The sequence below is a fragment of the Pleurodeles waltl genome, unplaced genomic scaffold (assembly GCF_031143425.1).
Source record: "Pleurodeles waltl isolate 20211129_DDA unplaced genomic scaffold, aPleWal1.hap1.20221129 scaffold_119, whole genome shotgun sequence".
NCBI classification, from domain to species: Eukaryota; Metazoa; Chordata; class Amphibia; order Caudata; family Salamandridae; genus Pleurodeles; species Pleurodeles waltl.
In genome coordinates this window covers 587,756-610,159 of record NW_027149825.1, presented here as the reverse complement: position 1 = coordinate 610,159, position 22,404 = coordinate 587,756, and the positions used below count along the sequence as shown (strand labels likewise).

General features: G+C 48.1%; 1 protein-coding gene across 3 annotated transcripts in view; it reads left to right on the top strand.

Moving 5' to 3' along the window:
- The window catches only part of TRIM33 (tripartite motif containing 33), a 502,696-nt gene that overhangs the window by 401,092 nt on the left and 79,200 nt on the right, over positions 1 to 22,404 (top strand). For all 3 annotated transcript variants that reach the window (XM_069218910.1, XM_069218908.1, XM_069218909.1), the window contains one exon: positions 9,712 to 9,864. In XM_069218910.1, coding sequence (XP_069075011.1) covers positions 9,712 to 9,864 — 153 coding nt within the window. The remainder of the gene's footprint in view (positions 1 to 9,711; positions 9,865 to 22,404) is intronic.

Sequence of the window (22,404 nt, the reverse complement as noted above, 5' to 3'; positions counted from 1 at the left end):
CAGGTCAGTTGTCGTCTCCTTTTCTTCTCTGATGGGTTTTCAGCTCAGCAGTCCTTCTTCTTGTCAGGTCATCAGGAATATGAAGAGCTGGGTTTAGGATTGCCCTTAAATACTAAATTTAGTGGTGTGTAAGGGTTAAAGGGCAGTAGCCAATGGCTACTGTCCCTGAGGGTGGCTACACTCTCCTTGTACCCACTCCCTCAGAGAAGACTGGAAGGAACTAAGGGTGGATCATGACAGAAGAGGACCTGAAAAAGAAGGGGGCCCAGTCCAGTTCCAGTTTGAGTGTCAGGCTGTGTCAGGAGCCACTAACCACCCTTCTGTGGATTGAGGACCAGGTCGACAGTGGAGGAAGAAGGTCAGCAGTGCTGCACAGGAACAGAAGAGACCTTCCAGATGTGATGCAACCGATGTACTGCATCTGCAGTCGTGATGCAGTCAGTCAGTGGTGCTGGAAAACCACCAACAAGCCTTGGCAAATGCAAGAGTTGGAGAAGGTTTTTCAACGCTGAAGAGTACGAGCAATGCCCAGGGCACTCAACCCAAGGCAGGAATCCAAGGTGACCCTCGGCAGCTAGGAGAGTCACAAGGAGAGGAGGCAGCCCCCACAGGTGACCCACAGGCAGCAGCCAGATGAGTCACAGTAAGGCCCACTCAGCACACCTGGAGAGAAGTCCCAGACCTAAACACCCCCCTAAATTCAGTATTTAGGGTCACCCCAGAACCTAGGAAACTAGATTCTTGCAACCTGAAGAAAGAAGGACTGCCGGCCTACAAGCCTGCAGAGAAGGAGGAAGATGAAAACTGATTTGGCCCCAGCCCTACTGGCCTGTCTCCAACTTTGAAAACCTGCTCCAGCGACGCATCCGACAGGGACCAGCGACCTCTGAAGCCTCAGAGGACTGCCCTGGACTACAGGACCAAGAAACTCTGGTGAACACCGGCCCTGTTCAAAACCAGCTACTTCTTTGCAACAAAGAAGCAACTTCCAAGGACTTCACGTTTCCCGCCGGAAGCGTGAGACTCTACACTCTGCACCCACCGCCCCCTCGGCTCGACCTGCAGAAAACCTACACCTCAGGGAGGGACTCCCCGGCGACTGCGAGCCTGTGAGTAACCAGAGACAACCCCCCTGATCCCCACTGCGATGCCTGCAGAGAGAATCCAGATGCTCCCCCTGACCGCAACTGCCTTTAACAAGGGACCTGATGCCTCCAGGACATGGAGGAACCGAATTTCGATGCCGGAGTGACCCCCCAGGCGACCCTCTGCCTTGCCCAGGTGGTGGCTGTCCCGAGAAGGCATTAACCCCCCTGTGCCTGCCTGCACCACTAGAGTGACCCCCGGGTCCCTCTATTGAAACCTATACAAAACCCGATGCCTGCTTTGCACACTGCACCCGGCTGCCCATGTGCCCCTGAGGGTGTGTTTTGTGTGCCCACTTGTGTCCGCCCCCGGTGCTCTACAAAACCCTCCTGGTCTGCCCCCCCCAAGGACGCAGGTACTTACCTGCTGGCAGACTGGAACCGGAGCACCCCTGTTCTCCATAGGCACCTATGTGTTTTGGGCACCTCTTTGACCTCTGCACCTGACCGGCCCTGAGCTGCTGGTGTGGTAACTTTGGGATTGCCTTGAAGCCCCAACGGTGGGCTGCCTATGCCCCAGGACTGAGACTTGTAAGTGTTTTACTTACCTCCTAATCTAACCTTCACTTACCTCCCCCAGGAACTGTTGATTTTTGCACTGTGTCCACTTTGAAAATAGCTTATTGCCATTTTAACAAAGACTGTACATGATATTGTTTTCAGTCAAAGGTCCTAAAGTATTTAAGTGAAGTACCTTACATTTAAAGTATTAACTGTAAATCTTGAACCTGTGGTTCTGAAAATAAACTAAGAAAACATACTTTTCAATATAAAAACCTATTGGCCTGGAGTAAGTCTTTGAGTGTGTGTTCCTCATTTATTGCCTGTGTGTGTACAACAAATGCTTAACACTACCCTCTGATAAGGCTCAACCACACTACCACAATTTAGAGCATTAGAATTATCTACTTTTGACACTATCTTACCTCTAAGGGGAACCCTTGGACCCTGTGCACACTATTTCTTACTTTGAAATAGTATATACAGAGCCAGAAACACTTTGTATATTATTGTACAGAAAGGTCAATTGATCCTCTTTCTGTTTCTCTTTCTGATATCCTTCTCTTTTAACTTTCCCTTGCCCAGCAAGGGTTATGCCTTGGGTGCTCTCAAGGCCTATCTTTCTGCCTTATCAGCATTCCTTTGGCTGCCTGACCAGCCTTCACTTTTCAAATCCTCCATTGCACATAGGTTCCTCAAAGGGCTTGTACATATATTTCCTCCTACACTCTGTTATGCCCCAACAGGACTTACATATGGTCCTCACATGTGCTCGCTCCGAGCCTTTACACAACTGTCCGTCTGGCTGCTCACCACCAAGACAGCCTTCTTAGTGGCAATAACATCTCCCAGGAGGGTGAGTGAGATGCAAGGTTTGTCTTCAAAGCACCGTATCTCTTGATCTATCCAGACAAGGTGGTACTCAGATCTCGTGGCGCTTTCCACCACCTTTACTCTGCTGCATCCCTCTAAGGAAGAGGAGCGACTCCACCGACTGGACCTCAAAAGAACGTTGTCGTTCTACCTTGACTGCACAAGAGAGTTACTGGTGGATGACTATCTCTTTGTGGAAAACCATTGGAGCAAAGAAGGGTCTTGCAGTGCAGAAGCGAACCGTTTCATGCTGGGTCATTCTCTGCATCAAGATCTGCTACGCATTGGCCAGGAAGCAGCCTCCTGAGGCTTGAGGGCTCGTTCTACCAGGGACAAAGCTGTTAACACTGCGCTAGCTCGAGGCGTTCCAGTCCTGGAGATTTGTCAGGCGGCAACATGGGCATCTGTGCACACATTTGCAAAACATTACTGCCTGGACAATCAGGTATGGAGAGACGGACACTTTGCCCATTAAGTCCTACAGGACTTTTTAGTGTAGTATAGGTATCTGCAGCCCACCGCCAGGAGGTTGTGGCTTGGGTGTCTATTCAAAGGTAGGGAAACTGCAGCGAGAAGTCTCTATCAGATGAACAAATTACTCACCTTCGATAACGCATTATCTGGTAGAGACTCTATCTAGCTGCAGATTCCTTACACCCATCCATGCCTCCCCGCTCTCTGGTTATGTCTAGTAGGGTTAGGGTCTGTCCCTTTCAGAGCCCTAGTTTTGGTTCTATCCATTACTGTCCTTCTTGTGTGGAAGTTTGTGGGTAAAAGAACTGACGTACGCATGCTGGAGTGGTGCCTTTATATGTGACCATAACCTCACAGACTGCTCCAGCGATGCTCATGATGCCAGATGGAGCCGAACGATGCCATCCGACGGCGCATGCAGGGTGTTGCTCAGCAAAAAATTCTGGATTTGAAACCGATGCCAGTGAATTCAAAGGTATGGAATCTACAGCTAGATAGTCTCTACCAGATAATGCGTTACTGAAGGTAAGTAACTTGCTCTTCAGGCCAGTAACCCTCTTCATTCTAAAGTAGCCATGGGATGGACTTTAGTTACATTGTCAGCATTGGTGACTGGATAACTTTGTCCAGCCAAATACTGTCCTGGTGAAACCAGTTTCTCTCTCACCATGGTGACACTGGCACCTCTGTCCCTCAGGGCTTCTACTTTCTTCCCATTTATTAAGAGGTGCTGTCTGTATTTTTGCATATTAGGCAGCTGGACAGCAAGTGTGGCTACATCCACCCCACCCTCAGAGACTAGAGTAGCTTCAGTGTGAGCCCTGATTTGCTCTGGGCACACTGTTGATCCCACCTGGAGACTGATTATACCAGTACTAACTGGAGCAGTGCTAGAGGCATTCTTTTTGGGACAGGCTAAGTCTCCAGTTCGGTGCCTGTGCTGTTTATAGCTGTGACCCCAGGCCTTCTTGTGAACAAGGTTTTTACCCTTGTACCCACTTGTGGATTATGAAGAGGCTTGGGACCAACCCTCCTGTGTAGGTTTTTGGGGCCCTTGTGAAGACTCTTTGCTTTTGTCCTTGGGTTTCTCACCACCTATCCCCTGGGGAGGCTTTGTGGCCCATTTCTTTTGGTCACCCCCATAGTAAGTCTTGGTCACCCTTGTCTAGACCCAATGGTCTGCCTTCTTGCTCAACTTCAGGGGGACAAATTGGTCCAGGTTTACTAGATATTGATGCTACTTGTCATTGAAGTAGTTACTTAAAATATATTTTTCATAAACAAATGATAAAGCCCATCATAGTCATGCATTCCACTGCCAGTTATCTAACAATCTAGTGTTTTCACTGAGTAGTCTACAAAATCAACCTAGGACTGGCTTGAGGTTTTGTGAGCCCCCCAAAATTTATTTTTATACTCCTCAGTGGTGAATCCAAAGCCCTCATTCAGGGTAGCCTTCATTTGGTGATATGATTCAGCAAATGCACAAGTGAGTGTGAAGAACCTATTCCTAAACTTACCAGTAAACATTTCCCAAAGGAGAGATCCTCAGTGAGATCGGTTTAGTTATCTGGTTGCACAGGCTCTCTCAAAAGCTGTGAACCATTTGGTGATGTCATCACCTTATTTTGAGACAATCCCTTTTGTTTTTTTAAAGAGATCAGTATTCTCTCAGAGCCTATTTAAGTTGCTGCCACCAAAAATGGGTGGTAAGCCCATTTCTGCTTGCTCCCTCTCGATAGCTAGGAGCTGTTGCTCCAAAGTGAATCTTTTGGCCGTCCTTTTTAAAAGGAGATCCTCTTTATTGAGGCTGCCCTCCATGTTCCCATAGGAGCTGGACTCCCCTGTGGAAGATCCAGATCCTGTGAGCACTATATTTGGAGATAGGGACTTGGGACCCTGATCTCCCTAGTTAGGTGAGGAGGGTGGAGTTCACGCTCCTCAGCTCCAACATCTTCCCTATCTGAGGGGAGGTCTTCATCCTCAGCAGGGTGGTCCCTTAGATACAATGCCAAGAGCTCCTGCAGCTTGGCCTTGGTAGGGCTGGAACCTGATCTGTTTTTCAGCTTGCAGAGGAACCTCAACCCTCCCAACCCTAAATGGAGGTAAGGGGTGAGGTTGTGTTCCACGACCATTTCCTCTGAACTGCTCATTATGTTACTAAAGTTGGGGATTACTTTTAGGAACTGAACTACTTCTAGTTACTAACCCCTAACTTAAGATAACTTTTAAAATCTGACAAGATATGCTAATGGGACTTAACCAAGGCTCTAGCAGGACTTTAAAAATGTAGAAACATTTGCCAAATTCAAAAATCTCTTTCTAAAGGAAAGTTTGGAATGTTGTTGTGCGATCAGATATTGGCTGAGTAGTCCACCAAAAGCAAAGTCATAAACCCCCAATGCTGACCCACCATTGTAGGATGCTGGCTCTGTATATACTATATCAAAATGAGATATAGTGTGTACAGAGCCCAGGGGTTGCCCAGAAGCTTAACAGAGGCTAAAGTAGATAATCGTAATGCTCACGTTTGTGTTATTGATGGTCGATGGTAGCACAAAGAAGTTCAGGAATGCAGCCCTGGAGCAGGTGAAGAGTTCCTGGAGGATGCAGTCTACGCCCCACGCCAGATGGATGATTGCAGTCGGTCAGTGGCTTGAATAAGGCACCAACAAGCCAGACGTCGCGGTGAAGCAAAAGTGGACCTGCCGGGGACCAGCAAGGTCCAGGAGGACTCAACCAACGGGCGAAGTTCTAGAGGGACCCTCAGCAAGGCAGAGAGTCCACAGAAGAGGCAGCCTCCACAGGAGACCCAGTGGATGAGGAACTAGGAGTCACAGGGGAGCCCACGCAGCACAAGTGGAAAAGAGACCCACACCACAAGAGAAGCACGCAGACGGCTGTGCGCTGCAGGAAGTAGGGCAAGGGCTACACGGAGCCTGAAGATCCCTTGGAGGAGCTGCCAGAAAGCCTTGGAAGCTGCAAGAGGGTGCACAGGGGTACTGTCCTGCATGGGGAGGCAAGGGCTTACCTCCACCAAAGTTGGACAGCTGGCAGAGAGGACCAAGAGGACTACTCCGTGGAAACAATGTTGCAATCAGTCTTAAATAGAGAGAGACCTTAAATAGCCCTGAAAGGGGGATTGGTCACATAGCCATGTGACCACCTATCGGGGGGGCTCTGATGCCACCTGCCTGACCTGGACGCTCAGATGCTCCCAGAGGTCTCTGCCAACCTTGTATTCAAGATGGCAGAACCCAGGGACCCTTTTGAGGAGCTCTGGCACCGCCCCTGAAATGGTGATGGACAGGTGAGTGGTCACTCCCCTTCCCATTGTGCAGTTTTGCCGCAGAGCAGGGACTGGAGGTTCCTGAACCGTTTGTAGGCTGGTTAATGCACAGAGGGCACCAAGTGTCCCCTTCAAAGCATACCAGTGGCGTGGGAAGGCTTCCCCTCCCAAGCCATGCAACACCTATTTCCAAAGGGAGAGGGTGTTACCCCCCTCTCCCAAAGAAAATCCTTTGTTCTGCCTTCCTAGGCTTGAGCTGTTCAAGCAGCAGGAGGGCAGAAACCTGTCTAAGGGGTGGCAGTCGCTTGTGCTGCCCTTAAAAACCCCAGAAGGCTGGTAGGAGCAATGCTGGGGATCCTCTAAGAAGCCCCCAGAGAGCATGGAATCATACTTCCAATACTGGCAACAGTATTGGGGTATGATTCTGACATGTTTGATACCAAACATGCCTAGGTTCGGAGTTACCATTATGTAGCTGCACATAGGTAGTGACCCTTGTCCATTACACGCATAAAATGAGGTCCCCTCACTCACGAATGTCCAGGAGTTTTTTAGGGGCACCTCTGCTATTGTAGGGCTTCCCTCACACACAGGCACCCGCACCCTGCCCTCTGGGCTATGAGGGCCTTCCATAGGGGTGACTTACAGTGACATGGTGCAGTGAGCTGTAGTGAAAATGGTGCATGCACCCTTTTACGCAGGCCTGAAGATACACTTTGCATGGGCTCCCCATGGGTGGCATAATACATGGTGCAGCCCACGCGGATCCCCTGGTCCCCCAAATGCACTGGTTACCATATATCAGGGACTTACATGGGGGTACCAGTATGCCAAATGTGGGGTGTATGTGGTTGAAGTAACCAAGTTTAAAGGGAGAGAGCATAATCACTGGGGTTCTGATTAGCAGGATCCCAGTGAACAGTCAAATACACTGACAAACAGGCAAAAAGTGGGGGTAACCAATGCTAAAAAGAGGCCACTTTCCTACAGACTCTAGAGAATCTTGTTGGCACTGGTGGTCCACCTCACCTCGGGTGCACAGTGGTGACTTCTGGTTTTAGCAGTTCCAGAGGCTTCAGAGTGCCTTTGGAGGTTTTTGGGTAACCGGACGGTGTTCACAAGATGTCTTGAGTCTTCATTGAAGGCAGGCAGTTCTCCTGGGTTTCTGGAGTTGCAGCTGCAGGACAAGTCGGCTTTGGTACAGATTTCGTCGAGGGATGCAGACAGGCCATTGTGGTTGGTACCAGGTCAGCTGCTTCTTTTCTCCTCGTCTGCTGTTGCGGCTCTTCGGTGTCCTTGCTCTTTTTAGGTTGTCAGGATCTGCTTCTCTGTTGCCAGGGGCTCACCTATATACTGAATTTAGGGGTGTGTAGGGTGGAAGCCAATGGGCTACTGACCCTTGAGATCACTTGGGCATAACCCTCTTCCAGAATTCCTAAGTATGCCCCCACCAAGATGGCTGCTTCTGAAAAAGTGTCAACCTCGCAGTAGCCTACCTTAAGGATGGTACTAGCTTGGGGGTGGCACACCTACCTGACTAGCTAATTTTCCCACCTGTCCAGCTGCCAAATGGGCTCTGGGGGTGTGTGGGGGAGGGGGTTGACTGGCTTAGTCTCCTGTGAATGGAGCCAGACTGATATCAAAGGGGGCAACCTTTTGAGGCTTGCCACCTTAGGAAGGCTAATCAGCAGATTATCCTGTGGGATGGGGTGCTATACTCTCTTCCTGGACATGCTTTTGTTCTGAGCCACCTGAGAGCGGAAGACTCTCACCCTAGGGGTCCAGAATGATGTCTTGGCTGGCAGGCTGACAGAAACTGCTCAGTGAGCACATCAGAGGCTGGTTGGTTTTCGGGGGAACCTCTAAGGGGCCCTCTGGGTGCATGTATTTGTAAATCCAACACTGGCATCGGCGTGTGTTCACCAATAGATGTTTAATACCAAACATCCCTACCTTCAGTGAAGGTATCATGTAGCTGGGGAACTCGTATGGATCAGTGTCCAGCATCTGTATTTAAAATGGCTTCCCTGGTCACTTACTATGTCTGAGAATCCACAGACATAGCAGGGGCATATCCGCTTGTGCCCATATGCCCTCCCATGTAATATAAAGCTCCCTATCTTTGGGCTGTAAGGCCTGCTATTAGATATTGCATGCATGGTTAGGGGACATGGCATACAAACTGTGTGCCATGTTGTGTGTACACTTTTGTATGCACCAAAACACCCAGCATGTAATGGCAGCCTGTCATGTGCCTGGTGAGGGGGACCCTTGGGGTTGCATAGTTCATGCTGCAGCCCTTAGGGACCCTCTTTAGGACTCCAGGCCCTAAGTACCAGGGGTACCATTTACTAGGGACTTAAAGAGTGCGTTAAAGGCTTTGTCAATTTGGGAAACAACTGTGCAGTTTTAGGAAAGAGATCTGGCATTGCAGACCTGGTTCAATCAGGGTTCTTATAGAGCACAGCTAATAACCAGTCAAAGTCTCAAGGCGGGGTGGGGGGATGTTCAGTTCAGTTGATTAGCTGGATGGCTGGTTCAGTCGAAGAGCCAGGTATTGAGGTCCTTTTTGAATTGAGGCAGTGAGGGAGATTGCCTGAGATGAAGAGAAATAGAATTCCATGTCTTAGCAGCGAGGTATGAGAAGGATCTTCCTCCGGTTGTGGTCTTGTGGATCCGTTAGCAGGAACCCAGTGCAAGTTCACTCAAAATTAGATCCGATACCAGGCAAAAAGTGTGAGGTGACCATGTCAAAAAGAGGCACTTTCCTAGAGATATTAACCATTCTGCAGATATTAACCATTCACATTATTCAGCAACAGTGCATATAGCCAGTGCTTATCTAAGCCACATATATTTTTTTAATAGTTAATATTTGGAACCACTAGCCTGATAAACGAAAGCACCCATAAATCGGTTCGCGTGTTTTAGTCCTTATATTTATTTAAATCTGAGCGAATATTTAATTAAAACATAGTTATTTCCTTTTGTTTTTCTTTTTAATTTGATGAACACAAACTCTCACAATACAACTTTGAGAAGCTAATTATAAATGTATTGGGTTGCAAGGGCTTAAATTTGGTCAGCACTTATTGAAACCAGACTTCAGTACACTCTACTACTCATATATTTTATGCAAGTACATGAATGCATACTAAACTGTGGAGCTGGATCTTTGTGTAAAGGTTGATTATGCAATCCCTTTAAGTGTTTTATAGGCGTGGTCTGGGAGACAGTTGGAACTAAGTGCAATATTTGTCTTCTAATGTATTTCTAAAACTACGTGTATTTTATTTGCTTGCCTTGTCATAGTCTATGCATATTCCTATTTTGAATTTTGTTTTACAGTACAAGTGCCATGAAGGTGTGAGGTCTATATTAGATTAGAGGGTCTCTTTTTCTAATGACTTGCGTACATTTTGTTTTCAGATACCAAACTACTATAAAATTATAAAGAAACCAATGGATCTGTCGACGGTGAAAAAAAAACTCCAGAAGAAGCATTCACAACACTATGAAACACCAGATGACTTTGTTGCTGATGTGCGGCTGATTTTTAAGAACTGTGAAAGGTTTAACGAAGTATGTTAACCTCCTCTTTTAAATAATATTTCCTTTAATTCTTTAAACCTTCTTAACATTTCTCCATATCATTGAAATCCTCTTCTCTGTTTTAATAGGGATTTTGTAGCGCAAGCCTAGACTCGCTCGCCAAACATCTTTTATATTCCTCAAACACAGTTAAACTGCACAGCACTTGGTAATTAGTGCCAAAATGTAGTTGTACCGTACAGTGTGACAGTTTGCAATGCTTTAACGTTCTTGAGTAGTGGCAGCAACTGCTGATTGGCAGATAATCCCATAATCTTCTCTAACAGTCAGCCGTAAATATATCTTCTGCCTTAATCCTCATATTTGTGCGTCTAACATTTCACTAGTCACTTGTTATTGAAAATAGATCAATACCCAATGCATACATATATAGGTGGACTATGAGACAGTCTTCATCCATTGGATCTGTTCAGCTGTCTTTCCCCACACCACTGCACACACCATGAGCGGTGGTTCAGCCTACTTCAGCTATTTGATCTCTATTGTGAGTGATAGCATTTTTACCTGATCATGAACACGTGTACATTAACCTAAAAAAAAAAAAGAGTTTACACTTCGGTGTTGGTGGGCCAAAACGTTATTCTTTGCCAATGTTTTTTTTTTCTTTCCATTCTTTTTCTTTTTCACCATAAAATGTTGATCGTAGATTTCCACTGTTGTGGTAAGAGGTACACTTGCCACTCATTGCCAACAATGAGTTGATTGTTACTGGACATAATTAAGTGGTTGTCACTAAGACAGTGTTAGTCTCGAGCTTCTTCAAACTATGGTGACTTTTCTTGCTCTGATCTTAAGTTCCATCTCATACAATCTGACCCTTCAGTCTCGCTCTAAGATTAGCCACATGAAGTTTTGTATCATTGGATAGTCATAATGTTATCTGTTGGTGCCGGGAACCTGAGTGCTTAGTCTCCATCGTTAATGAGAATAGGGATGAGAAAGCTAACATTTTATATGCAGATATAAACTCGTAGAAAAAAGCCTATTAAAGGCTTTGTTTTCTGAATTTGTTTTAGAAAGTTTTATTCTACAAGGTGGTTTTCTTACATACCACCATAAACCTAACCTGCTGCCTAGAAAAAAAAAAAAAAAAAGAATTCCTGCCTAACACAGAGGAAAAGGCCGTTCTGATAGGCCCTAATATTAGCCTAGCTCAAATATACACTGCCACTTTGACTTCAGGAGTTTCCATCTCCCTTGATGCCCTGTACTGGCAGTTTACCCCCTGAGTCATCTTTTTTTTGTTTTCCTCCAACTATTGAGAGTGATATCTTGGAAAACCTCTTGGTGATTTTAAGCCATTTTCAGAGAATGCTCTGTTTACTTTTCAAAGCCTTTTCCTGCATTTTTGTAAACACACCATTTGTGAAGTATGGCTGCAGTGGGAGGAAGAAAGCTACTTCAGACCTTGACCAGTTGTGCGTGATCTGCCATCCATTGTCTAACTCAACAAGGGGGTATTCTGCACAGAAATGTCAGAAGACCTTTTTGAATTGAGAAGGTACCTGACTGAGGGGAAAGCTGAAATGTCTGAACCAAGGAAGGTACAGAGAATAGACATGTCCGCTTGGTAAGATGCAGCTTCCACTTCAACTACACCTTCTATTCCAAGTGACTTCTATAGCGTGAGTACCAGGAAAAGCAAGAGAAGAAAGGAGGAAAAGTCACTGACTCTTCTACATCAGCACTTAGATCAACATAGTTTGATTCGATGTCCATGCAAACTGTCTTCTACCTGTTCTTTCTGGAGAACAGGCTCTATGTTGAAGTTGAAGAATGACTGCCCTATAACATCTAGGAAATCCTCAACATCAAAGCACTCCAATCTCATTACTGGATGGTAGGGCATTCCAGATACTGTCACTTGAAATCATGGCATTAGACATTGTACCACGGAATATCTTGCCTCTAGAAGTTGCGCAGGTTGGTCTTGTGCTAATGTGAGTCATGTAGATTGATGTTGTCGTTAGGTGTCATGCATAGTTTTCTCCGTCGATAGTCTCACCGATGGCATCATTACGTTTCAAAGTGTGCTTTCTTGTGGGGATTAAAAGCTCAACATCACAGTAGGTGCCACTAACAGCAGTTTCCATAATCAAGTAGACTCATCAACCTAGTATATTTGCAGGATTCTCCGGGCGCCCCCACCCTGGTGAGGCACTGGCCCTTAATACCATTATTCAAAACTGTTATCTACATGATTGTGGCGACACACATGCCAAGCACATAAGGAGGGTAAGTGCATTACAGCTTTCCACAGTTCATGGTCCAGGATAGATTATTGGTTGATGTCCCGTGATGCCCGGACTTGGGTAACTGGGATAGATCATCTTCCTCATACCCTTTAAGATCACACTCCGGTCCTTCTAAAGTTGTCCATTCCTTACTTCGGAAGAGCTCATACAAGTCATCTGTAGCCTTCCCAGTGATAAAGCACCTGGCATTGATGGCCTAACCACCAACTTATAAGGAATATGCGTCTATATACGCTCTTCACGTGCTGTCTATGCTTGAGAAATCCCTGGAAAAGGGGTCCTTTCCACCCTCCCTCCGAGAGGTGGTCATTGTGACCCTTCTAAAGCCTGACAAACATCCCTCTTGCTGCGACTGTTATTGCCCACTGTTCCTGATATACGTAGATTGCAAGATCTTCGAAAATTCTGGCAAACTGTCTTCTCCCATTACTCCCTAGATTGTTGCGGCCCGATCAATCTGGGTTCATACTCATTCGTGCAACATCACACAACCTACGCACCATCTTTGCACCATTTACATCCCCAGGTGCAGGGGGTTGCTGCTCTGCTGGATGCCACCAAGGCATTTGACTCCTTTGAGTAGAATTTGCTTTTTACACTACTTAGGCAACTGTGTCTAAATGCTAGTTTTCTTCACCAAATAAAACTCCTTTACACCTCTCCCACCACCCACTTCACACTTAACGGCATAATCTCAGAACCCTTTTTCAGTCACTCGTACCACACTCCAGGGATTGCTGCCTTCACCCATCCTGTCCTCTTCACCATTGCGATTGAGCCTCTGGCAGCCTACCCCTGACAACACCATGCACACCTCTGCCTTGGCTTCAAAATAAGGGGGCTGATCATCTCACTGTAGGTGGACGGTATTGCACATTCAAGAGCCCTGGGACAATCTTGCTTCGCTCACAAGAGGTTATCAGGTTTGGCGGCTTTTCCAGGGTACAGAACAATCGGTCAAAAGCCATACTATTTCCTCTCACTGACGGCATTCAGCCATTTCCACTAGACTATCCTTATTGCACTGGCTCGGTGGCCCATCGATATCTGGGGATATGGCTCACCCACCACACAAATGAGCTTTGGGCAGCTAACTATGGCAGTGCTATGTCATGGTTGGCAGACAGGGTGCCTCTCTTGACCCGGCTTCCGTTGTCCATTGCTGGATGGATCTGAATTGCAACAAGCATTTGCAATGCAATAGGTCTCGCGTTTACTCGAGTTAAAGCTATTAGCATTGTAAACTCCTAACCGTACTTTTCTTGCCAAATAAACTGTAAAGTAAAACATTTTCACATAAGCGAGCCGACCGCCACCATGAGCGCAAAGCAAACACACAAAGGGGTCACTCTGGCGATGCTGGCAGGGCACAGGGGGGCTTCTTGGGCCAGCCACCAACTGGGCAACAATAAGGTCCGCCTGCTGGTCAAATCTGCACCAGTAGTCGGTTTCTCTGGGGCCTGGTGGCTGCGGGTGCAGTGGTTCTTCCAGGCATCGGGTTCTTTGTTACCGGGCAGTCGCAGTCAGGGGGAGCCTCTGGATTCTCTCTGCAGGCATCGCCTGGGGGGTGCAGGGAGGACGTCTCAGGGTGTCCACTTCGTGGGAGTTGCCTGGGAGTTCTCCCTGTGATGTTGGTTCTCTGGATCTCGAGCCGGGGTCAAAGTCTCGCGCTTCCAGTGTGAAGTCCTTTAAAAGTTGCAATATTGTTGATGTTTGTTGAGCAGAGCCGCTGCTCACAGGAGTTTCTGGTCCTTAGGTTCAAGCCAGTGCTCTGAGGCTTTAGAGGTCGCTGGTCCCTGTTGGATGCATTGCTGTTGCAGTTTTTCGAGTCAGACAGACCGGTATGGCTGGGACCAAAGCAGTTGTCGTCTTCCGTCGTCTCTGCAGGCTTTCAGGTCAGCAGTCCTTCTTCTTAGTTCAGGTTGCAGAAATCTGATTTCCTGGGGTGCCCCTGAAGACTAAATTTAGGGGTGTGTTTAGGTCTGGGGGGAAGTTGCCAATGGCTGCTGTCCTGCAGGGTGCCTACAGCCTCTTTGTGCCTCCTCCCTGAGGGGAGGTGGGCACATCCCTATTCCTATTGGGGAATCCTCCAAAATCAAGATGGAGGATTTTTAAAGGCAGGGGTCAGTCACCTCAGCTCAGGACACCTTAGGGGCTGGCCTGACTGGTGGGTGACTCCTCCTTGTTTTTCTCATTATCTCCCCTGGACTTGCCTCCAGAAGTGGGAGCTGTGTCCAGGGGGCGGGCATCTCCACTAGCTGGAGTGCCCTGGGGCATTGTAACACGAAGCCTGAGCCTTTGAAGCTCACTGCTAGGTGTTACAGTTTCTGCATGGGGGAGGGGTGAAGCACCTCCACCCAGAGCAGGCTTTGTTTCTGGCCTCAGAGGGCACAAAGGCCCTCACCCCATGGGGTCAGAAACTCATCTCTCAGCAGCAGGCTGGCACAGACCACTCAGTCCTGCACTGATGGATTGGATAAAATACAGGGGGCATGTCGAAGATGCATTTTTTTGTTTTATCCAACACTGGCATCCGTGTGGGTTTATTATTCTAAGAAGTTTGATACCAAACTTCCCAGTATTCAGTGTAGCCATTATGGAGCTGTGGAGTTACTTTTTGACAAACTCCCAGACCATATACTTAATATGGCTACACTGTACTTACAATGTCTAAGAATAGACTGAGACACTGTAGGGGCATATTGCTCATGCAGCTATGCCCTCCCCTGTGGTATAGTGCACCCTGCCTTGGGGATTTAAGGCCTGCTAGAGGGGTGACTTGTCTATGCCACAGGCAGTATTTTTGGTGCATGGCATCCTGAGGGGAATGCCATGTCGACTTTGCCTTTTTCTCCCCACCAGCACACACAATCTACAATGGCAGTGTGCATGTGTTAGTTGAGGGGTCCCTTAGGGTAGCACAACACATACTGCAGCCCTTAGGGACCTTCCCTGGTCACAGGGCCCTTGGTACCACTGGTACCTTTTACAAGGGACTTATCTGTGTGCCAGGGGTGTGCCAATTGTGGAAACAATGGTACATTTTAGGTGAAAGAACACTGGTGCTGGGGCCTGGTTAGCAGGGTCCCAGCACACTTCTCAGTCAAGTCAGTATCAATATCAGGCAGAAAGTGGGGGGGTAACTGCAACAGGGAGCAAAAGTGCAGTTATCCATTTAACTGCAAAAGTGCAAATATCAATGTAACAGAGTCAGTGTCATGGGAACACATTTATACCATTCTACCGAAATAAAAGGCAAAGAGGGAAATAAAGCAGCATCTACTAAAATATCAAAGGGGTTGGTCCACCTAAAACTGATAGCATGCCTGTGTACAGGGGTAAAGAACAGGGAAATACTCAATAAAAATCCTGAAATGTGGATGTGTTACAGGGTACAAAATATTATTTCTGATGGATAAAACTACCTGTGGATTCCTCACCTTATGAATTTGATCCTTGCGCCAGCATCCGACGGAAAGTCTTCTTCCTATCGGTCTACGTCGACAAGGACGTGTAGGACGTTGGCTCTGTATGTGCTATTTCAAAGTAAGGAATAGCATGCACAGAGTCCAAGGGTTCCCCTTAGAGGTAAAATAGTGGTAAAAATAGATAATACTAATGCTCTATTTTGTGGTAGTGTGGTCGAGCAGTAGGCTTATCCAAGGAGTAGTGTTAAGCATTTGTTGTACATACACATAGACAATAAATGAGGTACACACACTCAGAGACAAATCCAGCCAATAGGTTTTTGTATAGAAAAATATCTTTTCTTAGTTTATTTTAAGAACCACAGGTTCAAATTCTACATGTAATATCTCATTCGAAAGGTATTGCAGGTAAGTACTTTAGGAACTTTAAATCATAAAAATTGCATGTATACTTTTCAAGTTATTGACAAATAGCTGTTTTAAAAGTGGACACTTAGTGCAATTTTCACAGTTCCTGGGGGAGGTAAGTTTTTGTTAGTTTTACCAGGTAAGTAAGACACTTACAGGGTTCAGTTCTTGGTCCAAGGTAGCCCACCGTTGGGGGTTCAGAGCAACCCCAAAGTCACCACACCAGCAGCTCAGGGCCGGTCAGGTGCAGAGTTCAAGGTGGTGCCCAAAACACATAGGCTAGAATGGAGAGAAGGGGGTGCCCCGGTTCCGGTCTGCTTGCAGGTAAGTACCCGCGTCTTCGGAGGGCAGACCAGGGGGGTTTTGTAGGGCACCGGGGGGGACACAAGTCCACACAGAAATTTCACCCTCAGCGGCGCGGGGGCGGCCGGGTGCAGTGTAGAAACAAGCGTCGGGTTCGCAATGTTAGTCTATGAGAGATCTCGGGATCTCTTCAGCGCTGCAGGCAGGCAAGGGGGGGATTCCTCGGGGAAACCTCCACTTGGGCAAGGGAGAGGGACTCCTGGGGGTCACTTCTCCAGTGAAAGTCCGGTCCTTCAGGTCCTGGGGGCTGCGGGTGCAGGGTCTCTCCCAGGCGTCGGGACTTTAGGTTCAAAGAGTCGCGGTCAGGGGAAGCCTCGGGATTCCCTCTGCAGGCGGCGCTGTGGGGGCTCAGGGGGGACAGGTTTTGGTACTCACAGTATCAGAGTAGTCCTGGGGTCCCTCCTGAGGTGTTGGATCGCCACCAGCCGAGTCGGGGTCGCCGGGTGCAGTGTTGCAAGTCTCACGCTTCTTGCAAGGAGCTTGCCGGGATCTTTAAAGCTGCTGGAAACAAAGTTGCAGCTTTTCTTGGAGCAGGTCCGCTGTCCTCGGGAGTTTCTTGTCTTTTCGAAGCAGGGGCAGTCCTCAGAGGATGTCGAGGTCGCTGGTCCCTTCGGAAGGCGTCGCTGGAGCAGGATCTTTGGAAGGCAGGAGACAGGCCGGTGAGTTTCTGGAGCCAAGGCAGTTGTCGTCTTCTGGTCTTCCTCTGCAGGGGTTTTTCAGCTAGGCAGTCCTTCTTCTTGTAGTTGCAGGAATCTAATTTTCTGGGGTTCAGGGTAGCCCTTAAATACTAAATTTAAGGGCGTGTTTAGGTCTGGGGGGTTAGTAGCCAATGGCTACTAGCCCTGAGGGTGGGTACACCCTCTTTGTGCCTCCTCCCAAGGGGAGGGGGTCACAATCCTAACCCTATTGGGGGAATCCTCCATCTGCAAGATGGAGGATTTCTAAAAGTTAGAGTCACCTCAGCTCAGGACACCTTAGGGGCTGTCCTGACTGGCCGGTGACTCCTCCTTGTTTTTCTCATTATTTTCTCCGGCCTTGCCGCCAAAAGTGGGGCCTGGCCGGAGGGGGCGGGCAACTCCACTAGCTGGAGTGTCCTGCTGGGTTGGCACAAAGGAGGTGAGCCTTTGAGGCTCACCGCCAGGTGTGACAACTCCTGCCTGGGGGAGGTGTTAGCATCTCCACCCAGTGCAGGCTTTGTTACTGGCCTCAGAGTGACAAAGGCACTCTCCCCATGGGGCCAGCAACATGTCTCGGTTTGTGGCAGGCTGCTAAAACTAGTCAGCCTACACAGATAGTCGGTTAAGTTTCAGGGGGCACCTCTAAGGTGCCCTCTGTGGTGTATTTTACAATAAAATGTACACTGGCATCAGTGTGCATTTATTGTGCTGAGAAGTTTGATACCAAACTTCCCAGTTTTCAGTGTAGCCGTTATGGTGCTGTGGAGTTCGTGTTTGACAGACTCCCAGACCATATACTCTTATGGCTACCCTGCACTTACAATGTCTAAGGTTTTGTTTAGACACTGTAGGGGTACCATGCTCATGCACTGGTACCCTCACCTATGGTATAGTGCACCCTGCCTTAGGGCTGTAAGGCCTGCTAGAGGGGTGTCTTACCTATACTGCATAGGCAGTGAGAGGCTGGCATGGCACCCTGAGGGGAGTGCTATGTCGACTTACTCGTTTTGTTCTCACTAGCACACACAAGCTGGCAAGCAGTGTGTCTGTGCTGAGTGAGAGGTCTCCAGGGTGGCATAAGACATGCTGCAGCCCTTAGAGACCTTCCTTGGCATCAGGGCCCTTGGTACTAGAAGTACCAGTTACAAGGGACTTATCTGGATGCCAGGGTCTGCCAATTGTGGATACAAAAGTACAGGTTAGGGAAAGAACACTGGTGCTGGGGCCTGGTTAGCAGGCCTCAGCACACTTTCAATTGTAAACATAGCGTCAGCAAAGGCAAAAAGTCAGGGGGCAACCATGCCAAGGAGGCATTTCCTTACACAACCCCCCCCCCAAACGAAAGAGGATGAGACTAACCTTTCCCAAGAGAGTCTTCATTTTCTAAGTGGAAGAACCTGGAAAGGCCATCTGCATTGGCATGGGCAGTCCCAGGTCTGTGTTCCACTATAAAGTCCATTCCCTGTAGGGAGATGGACCACCTCAACAGTTTAGGATTTTCACCTTTCATTTGCATCAGCCATTTGAGAGGTCTGTGGTCAGTTTGAACTAGGAAGTGAGTCCCAAAGAGGTATGGTCTCAGCTTCTTCAGGGACCAAACCACAGCAAAGGCCTCCCTCTCAATGGCACTCCAACGCTGCTCCCTGGGGAGTAACCTCCTGCTAATGAAAGCAACAGGCTGGTCAAGGCCATCATCATTTGTTTGGGACAAAACTGCCCCTATCCCATGTTCAGAGGCATCAGTCTGCACAATGAACTGCTTAGAATAATCTGGAGCTTTGAGAACTGGTGCTGAGCACATTGCCTGTTTCAGGGTGTCAAAGGCCTGTTGGCATTCCACAGTCCAGTTTACTTTCTTGGGCATTTTCTTGGAGGTGAGTTCAGTGAGGGCTGTCACAATGGATCCATATCCCTTCACAAACCTCCTGTAATACCCAGTCAAGCCAAGGAATGCCCTGACTTGAGTCTGGGTTTTTGGAGCTACCCAGTCCAGAATAGTCTGGATCTTGGGTTGGAGTGGCTGAACTTGGCCTCCACCTACAAGGTGTCCCAAGTAAACCACAGTTCCCTGCCCTATCTGGCATTTGGATGCCTTGATAGAGAGGCCTGCAGATTGCAGAGCCTTCAAAACCTTCCTCAGGTGGACCAGGTGATCCTGCCAGGTGGAGCTAAAGACAGCAATATCATCAAGATAAGCTGTGCTAAAGGACTCCAAGCCAGCAAGGACTTGATTCACCAACCTTTGGAAGGTGGCAGGGGCATTCTTTAAACCAAAGGGCATAACAGTAAACTGATAATGCCCATCAGGTGTGGAGAATGCTGTCTTTTCTTTTGCTCCAGGTGCCATTTTTATTTGCCAGTACCCTGCTGTCAAGTCAAAGGTACTTAGAAATTTGGCAGCACCTAATTTATCAATGAGCTCATCAGCTCTTGGAATGGGATGGGCATCTGTCTTGGTGACAGAATTGAGCCCTCTGTAGTCCACACAAAACCTCATCTCTTTCTTTCCATCTTTGGTGTGAGGTTTGGGGACTAAGACCACTGGGCTAGCCCAGGGGCTGTCAGAGTGCTCAATCACTCCCAATTCCAGCATCTTGTGGACTTCCACCTTGATGCTTTCCTTAACATGGTCAGACTGTCTGAAGATTTTGTTCTTGACAGGCATGCTGTCTCCTGTGTCCACATCATGGGTACACAGGTGTGTCTGACCAGGGGTTAAGGAGAAGAGTTCAGGAAACTGTTGTAGGACTCTCCTACAATCAGCTTGCTGTTGGCCAGAGAGGGTGTCTGAGTAGATCACTCCATCTACTGTGCCATCTTTTGGGTCTGATGACAGAAGATCAGGGAGAGGTTCACTCTCTGCCTCCTGATCCTCATCTGTTACCATTAACAGATTCACATCAGCCCTGTCATGGAAGAGCTTAAGGCGGTTCACATGGATCACCCTCTTGGGGCTCCTGCTTGTGCCCAGGTCCACCAGGTAGGTGACCTGACTCTTCCTCTCTAGCACTGGGTAAGGGCCACTCCATTTGTCCTGGAGTGCCCTGGGAGCCACAGGCTCCAGAACCCAGACTTTCTGCCCTGGTTGGAACTCAACCAGTGCAGCCTTTTGGTCATACCAAAACTTCTGGAGTTGTTGGCTGGCCTCAAGGTTTTTGGTTGCCTTTTCCATGTACTCTGCCATTCTAGAGCGAAGGCCAAGTACATAGTCCACTATGTCCTGTTTAGGCTCATGGAGAGGTCTCTCCCAGCCTTCTTTAACAAGGGCAAGTGGTCCCCTTACAGGATGACCAAACAGAAGTTCAAAGGGTGAGAATCCTACTCCCTTCTGTGGTACCTCCCTGTAAGCGAAAAGCAGACATGGCAGGAGGACATCCCATCTCCTTTTGAGTTTTTCTGGGAGCCCCATGATCATGCCTTTTAATGTCTTGTTGAATCTCTCAACTAAGCCATTAGTTTGTGGATGGTAGGGTGTAGTGAATTTATAAGTCACTCCACACTCATTCCACATGTGCTTTAGGTATGCTGACATGAAGTTGGTACCTCTGTCAGACACCACCTCCTTAGGGAAACCCACTCTGGTAAAGATACCAATGAGGGCCTTGGCTACTGCAGGGGCAGTAGTCGACCTAAGGGGAATAGCTTCAGGATACCTGGTAGCATGATCCACTACTACCAGGATATACATATTTCCTGAGGCTGTGGGAGGTTCTAGTGGACCAACTATGTCCACACCCACTCTTTCAAAGGGAACCCCCACCACTGGAAGTGGAATGAGGGGGGCCTTTGGATGCCCACCTGTCTTACCACTGGCTTGACAGGTGGGGCAGGAGAGGCAAAACTCCTTAACCATGTTGGACATATTGGGCCAGTAGAAGTGGTTGACTAACCTCTCCCACGTCTTGGTTTGTCCCAAATGTCCAGCAAGGGGAATGTCATGGGCCAATGTTAGGATGAACTCTCTGAACAGCTGAGGCACTACCACTCTCCTAGTGGCACCAGGTTTGGGGTCTCTGGCCTCAGTGTACAGGAGCCCATCTTCCCAATAGACCCTATGTGTTCAATTTTTCTTGCCTTTGGACTCTTCAGCAGCTTGCTGCCTAAGGCCTTCAAGAGAGGGACAGGTTTCTTGTCCCTTACACAGCTCTTCCCTTGAGGGTCCCCCTGGGCCCAAGAGCTCAACCTGATAAGGTTCAAGCTCCAAAGGCTCAGTTCCCTCAGAGGGCAGAACTTCTTCCTGAGAAGAGAGGTTCCCTTTCTTTTGCTGTGTTGCAGTTGGTTTCCCAACTGACTTTCCTTTTCTCTTGGTAGGCTGGGCCATTCTTCCAGACTCCAGCTCTACTTGTTCACCCTGTGCCTTGCATTGTGCTCTGGTTTTCACACACACCAGTTCAGGGATACCCAGCATTGCTGCATGGGTTTTTAGTTCTACCTCAGCCCATGCTGAGGACTCCAGGTCATTTCCAAGCAGACAGTCCACTGGGATATTTGAGGAGACCACCACCTGTTTCAGGCCATTGACCCCTCCCCATTCTAAAGTAACCATTGCCATGGGATGTACTTTTCTCTGATTGTCAGCGTTGGTGACTGTGTAAGTTTTTCCAGTCAGGTATTGGCCAGGGGAAACCAGTTTCTCTGTCACCATGGTGACACTGGCACCTGTATCCCTCAGGCCCTCTATTCTAGTCCCATTAATTAAGAGTTGCTGTCTGTATTTTTGCATGTTAGGCGGCCAGACAGCTAGTGTGGCTAAATCCACCCCACCCTCAGAAACTAGAGTAGCTTCAGTGTGGACCCTGATTTGCTCTGGGCACACTGTTGATCCCACTTGGAGACTAGCCATACCAGTGTTACCTGGATGGGAGTTTGGAGTGGAACCTTTCTTGGGACAGGCCTTGTCTCCAGTTTGGTGTCCATGCTGTTTACAGCTATGACACCAGGCCTTTTTGGGATCAAAGTTTTTACCCTTGTACCCATTGTTTTGTGAAGAGGCTCTGGGCCCACCCTCCTGTGCAGGTTTTTGGGGGCCTGTAGAAGACTCTTTACTATTTTTAGTTTTGGTTGTCTCATCACCCTTCTGCTGGGGAGTCTTTGTGACCCCTTTCTTTTGGTCACCCCCTGTTGAAGTCTTGGACACCCTTGTCTTGACCCAATGGTCCGCCTTCTTTCCCAATTCTTGGGGAGAAATTGGTCCTAGGTCTACCAGATGCTGATGCAGTTTATCATTGAAACAATTACTCAACAGGTGTTCTTTCACAAATAAATTGTACAGCCCATCATAATTACTTACACCACTGCCTTGAATCCAACCATCTAGTGTTTTCACTGAGTAGTCAACAAAGTCAACCCAGGTCTGGCTCGAGGATTTTTGAGCCCCCC